This window comes from Gekko japonicus, unplaced genomic scaffold (assembly GCF_001447785.1).
Source record: "Gekko japonicus isolate JY-2015 unplaced genomic scaffold, Gekko_japonicus_V1.1 scaffold189, whole genome shotgun sequence".
Taxonomy (NCBI): domain Eukaryota; kingdom Metazoa; phylum Chordata; class Lepidosauria; order Squamata; family Gekkonidae; genus Gekko; species Gekko japonicus.
In genome coordinates this window covers 1,347,301-1,352,061 of record NW_015163608.1, presented here as the reverse complement: position 1 = coordinate 1,352,061, position 4,761 = coordinate 1,347,301, and the positions used below count along the sequence as shown (strand labels likewise).

Here is a 4,761-nt window from a genome sequence, read left to right as displayed (position 1 = left end):
GCATGTTTGGTCCAACTTACATAATAGCAACCTTGGTAGGTGCTTTCTAAAGCTTAGGAGACCTGGCCCATATAGAAACTGAATAAAGTTTGCCTGTTAAGAAATTGCAATGAGACTTCCTGTAGTGGCTTTTTGTTCCTGAGGAAGGACCAGAAGTCCGAAACACTGAACAATACCTAGGAAAAGTGTTGATATCTATTCCAGACTTCATTGTTTCCCTTTGAGAAATTTCTATTCTGGACTTTGTTCTTTCCCTTTGGGATATTGTGGACTTTTGTATTTTCCTATGATGGATTACATGTGTTGAATTACCTTTGTGTTGAAGTCTCTTTTTGTTAACTTTGGTGTGGGTTTGTGCAGTACACAGTTGTTATTTGCTGTTTTTTTGGGCCATTGTTTACTGTGGACTGTATTATTGTTGTTGTTGTTAGCCGCCTTGAGCCAGTTCTGTGGCAAGGCGGGATAAAAATGGAAACAAACAAATAAATAAATATGTTTAAGGCGTAGCCTGTATGTTAGGTTTCCACAGCATTCTCCTGCTATTTCATCTTGTAAACTCTTGATGTGTCAGAAATGGTAGACTATTACGGGGGGGGGGGGGGGGGGAGAAAAATACATATAAATGTGTTGAATTAAAAAAAATCCTTCACATTCTTAGTTTTGCCTCATCACAAAAACTTTATTACCAACATATCTGGTGGTGCGGGTGTTATCAAGCAGAAAATAATAAATTAACAATGAAACCTTAAAAAATATTAAACACCATATACATTTTAAAATATGTAGCTTAAGTGCAGACAATCAAGGGAAGCAAAGATAAAATGTCAAGTACTAACAGCTCCCAAAGTTCTTCAGGACTATATGCCGTATGATTTACAACACAATTTGTCATTAGCACATTAATGAAAACCACAGGGATGGGCTGTGGCTCAATGGCAGAACAATTGCTTGGCATGCACAAGATCCCAGGTTCAGCCCCTAGCGTCTCCAGTGAATGGATCTGGCAGAAGGTGATGTGGAAGACCTTTCTCTGCCTGAGGCCTTGGAGAGCCAGCTGCACCTCTGAGTAGACAATACTGACCTTGATGGGCCAAGAGTCTGGTTCTGTATAAGGCAGCTTCATGTGTTCACAGAAAACAGAAACCTTCATGGACAGCAAGCAATGTTACAAGCTCTTGCTGGATATATGCAACATGCATACTGGAATATATGCTCAGGAACTATATTATTATTATTTAATTAAAAATATTTTTTTTATTTTAAAAATGTGGTTAGTTTCTGCAAAATATATAGAATCTACCCTAATTTCATGGATACACACTAAGAAAGAATGTGTCAAAATTTTTTACCCTTTTCATTCTGACACTTCGCCTCTCCACAGCATTTCGAATGAAGGGTGATTTCTTAGACAGAGTCGAACTATCGCTATCACTTCGATTCAGCTGAAAAAGAAATGAATAGCATAACATTAAGAGAGCTTTATTACTGAGACTGAATGGTTTCACAGCTATCTGTAGAAGGAGTTTACAATGATAAAGACCAGATGAGAAAGCAAGAAAAACATCCATACAGTATCTTCACAGAAGCATTCTGACTTCCATCACCCAAATCCCTTTGTAAAACAGATCAATGAATGTATCTCTGTACTGATGTGGAATTAAAAGACTGGCAGCCCATCTCTTAAGATGTGCACCGGCAAACAATTACTTAGGAAAGTTTGTTATCAACTGCTGCCCTTGCTCCCCCAACCCAAAAAAACAGGTTATGTTGGTACTACAATGCATTTAGATAGTCAAACATGCTTGCATGCTAGGGTTGCCAAGTGTTCTTCGCCGGGAGTGGAGGGTTCCCGGATGGCGTCTTGCGTCAAGTTTTCCCTTGTATGGCCGTGGCCCCGCCCCCAACATGCCCGGCGTGCCTATGTCACTTCCTGGTGACGTGCATGCAGGGGTGGGGTTCCCCCCGGGGCCCGATTCTGCGGCGTCAGAAATCGGGCCTCCAAAGCGGGGGTTTACCCGCCACCCACCCCCACTTGGCAGCCCTATTGCATGCACACAAAAAATTTAGAATCAGTGACAGGTCTGATATCCACGATCCTGTCTGTAATACTGAAAGACAGAAATCCTACATGTAATGTTTCATTCCTCTAGCTGTTTCTGAACATGAGCATCACTGGGACAGAACAATAGCAGGTCTCTGTTCCTACGGTCACTGACAGATTCTTAAGGTCCAAGTCCCATGCCTATTTTGTGGCCCCAGGCTGTAAAGAACAGCCTTCAAGTTCTTTGCTGTTGGGATATTCCTGGTGATTGTGTCTCAGACACTGCCTGGAGAATTCTAGTAACAAAGAAAGAAGAAGCTGCAGCATATTCTTTTCCATAAAATTTGGCCTATCAAACAAATCTAATCTATTAATTTAAAAAACAACCCTCTCTTTAAATACAAATCCAGCACATTCTACCCGGGATAGATAAATGTAGCAAGAGCTAGAAAACCTTTCACAGAGTCTACTATTCCCTGCAGTGAGCATCCATCCATCTTGCCATGGATGCATGAATGCCCCTGTCATGTGTTATTTGTTCCGTAGCCTTATGTCGAAAAGCCTCTCTTTAAAAAACAAGTTGATGCAGTTTAGAGGTCTAGCCTATTGTGGAAAGTTCAACTTGCAGCTAAATCAAAGGGAAAATGGATAGCTGATGAACCTGACAGCTTCTGAATTTGGAAGCAATAACTGCATCAGACCCTGTTGTGATTCATCTGGCAACAGACAGCTTTGATGTTCAGAAGGAACACCTTGTTCCTCAGCAGAACCAGCCCTATTCTTCATGAAAGGCCCTTTCTGATAGTGTCTTCCTTGTTTGCAGCACAGACTGAGGTTAAAGGGAGAAACTATTTATAGTCTCTCCTGATTCTGGGCCCCTGGAACTAATTAATTAAGAATACACATTTAATCAAAGAGATGGCCCCAAGCAAGCAAAACTTCCATGCACTGGATACATTCATGCTTGACATAAATTGCAACTGGAAGGAAAATAATTTACTTTTAAATTTCCATTATGACCTCTAGTATTTAGCTTTTCTAAAGACAGTTACATACATACATGGCATGTTCCTTGTAAATACATTTTACTCATCATTAAGCCGCATTAACAGTGGTAGAGGCCATCCTCACGTTTTGTTATTAGTCCTACAGGCATACATATGTTAGGTTTTGCAGGCAGTGGTGCAGCAGCAGTGTGGGTGTACAACAAAATCTGGGTCATACTCAGCATTGTGGACATAAGCAAGTGTGATTTGAAACTATCTGCCAAAGGTGGCTCTTATTCTGCTTTGCAGAAATAGACAGAGAAGAACAGAGGAAAGAAAAGTATGCAATTGAGATTGCAGTGGTTTGTAGATCACACAATAAGAGGCCTTCCTAAGAAATTCTGTAATAATCGAGTCAAGCATTGTGTTTCCTCCTTTCTAGATTAATACACACTACAAAGTGAAAAGACATGTAGCAATCACTTCAAGAATTGCACTAGAAGCAATATATGTAGCCTGAGCTGTATACGGCTGCGGTCAGATGGGTTTTTGATCTGGTGTCTTTGCTTCTCCCCTTCGGATTTAAATCCTTCAGTCAGACAGCATCGTTGGTATCTCATCTTGCAGTCATTGGGTCCCCGTTCTCACCCCTGACTTTCCTGACACTGGATAAAGTCTGATCTTTATGGATCTTTCCAGTTTCAGCGCTTATTTCTGGAAGTCTGACTGCTCTCTTGCAAAGTCAAGCCATTTTGCACTTTTCTCTTTCGGCACCATTTTTAAAAGGTAGTTAGTGATGTGCACATAAGCGGTCAATTGCACCCAGTCCTCCGCATCACTGCTGATGCACTTTGTCGCCCAGACCGTCCTTCAGGATCAGGAACCCCTGGGGGAGTTGTCTTAGAGCTTAAAACTCCCTACAAAAAATGGGAGCGGTGCTTCAAATATACATTTATGCGCATACGCATCTTGTTCTCTTGTTCACTGTATGATTGCTTGAATGTTATAACTTGTTTTAATCTGCTTGTTATGTTTATTTGTATCTAATTTTGTTATAAGCTGCCATGAGCCCTTTTCGGGACAGGGCAGGATATAAGCCCAATTAAACAAACAAACAAACCAATACAGAGTTTGGGTAGACTTTGCTACTTACTTTTATTCATAGAGTGTACTGAGCAGTACTGCTTACTGCTTTTCAAAACCATTTATGAACCTGTAATTGCACAGATTTCCTAACTATCTCAAAGAACTACAAAAAGTTGGTAAAGCATCTTGCTTTGCAGAAGGCACACCTTCCCTTCCTCAAGAAGTCATGTTTTTCTGTATGCTTAATAGTCCTGTTTTTGCCAAAAAATTTATGTGTATTATGACACCAGTAACCTTCAAATAATATTTTCTCCAGCTAGAAATAGAATTAATGTATTTCCTTAACCACCTACTGAAGAACAGTGAACACAACCAGGTGGATTTGATATTTCCCAAGGATAGCGTATTTTAAAATAAGCCATTTCTTAAGCACTACATTGAAGTGAGTGATGAGACCAACATACAGATGTCATTTTCCTTACCCGACACACATACTGGCTCTGTGGTCCTGGAGAAAAGGTTTTGGAACGTATTATTGTACTGCCTCTAACAAAAGGAGTTTGTGGTGGATTTGATGGTCTTTTATCTTTTGGACGAACTACAACAGAAGATTGTGTGAAACTCTCTGTGTTGGTCTCTTTATCCACC

The 4,761-nt window shown here is 40.5% G+C and overlaps 1 protein-coding gene across 1 annotated transcript in view; it reads right to left on the bottom strand.

Moving 5' to 3' along the window:
* The window catches only part of WWC1 (WW and C2 domain containing 1), a 161,762-nt gene that overhangs the window by 5,387 nt on the left and 151,614 nt on the right, over positions 1-4,761 (bottom strand). The window contains exons 20-21 of the mRNA XM_015407306.1: positions 4,596-4,761; positions 1,350-1,442 (exon numbers count right to left, since the gene is read on the bottom strand). The exon at positions 4,596-4,761 is cut by the window's right edge and continues 14 nt beyond it. Of these exons, the coding sequence (XP_015262792.1) occupies positions 1,350-1,442; positions 4,596-4,761 (259 nt within the window). The remainder of the gene's footprint in view (positions 1-1,349; positions 1,443-4,595) is intronic.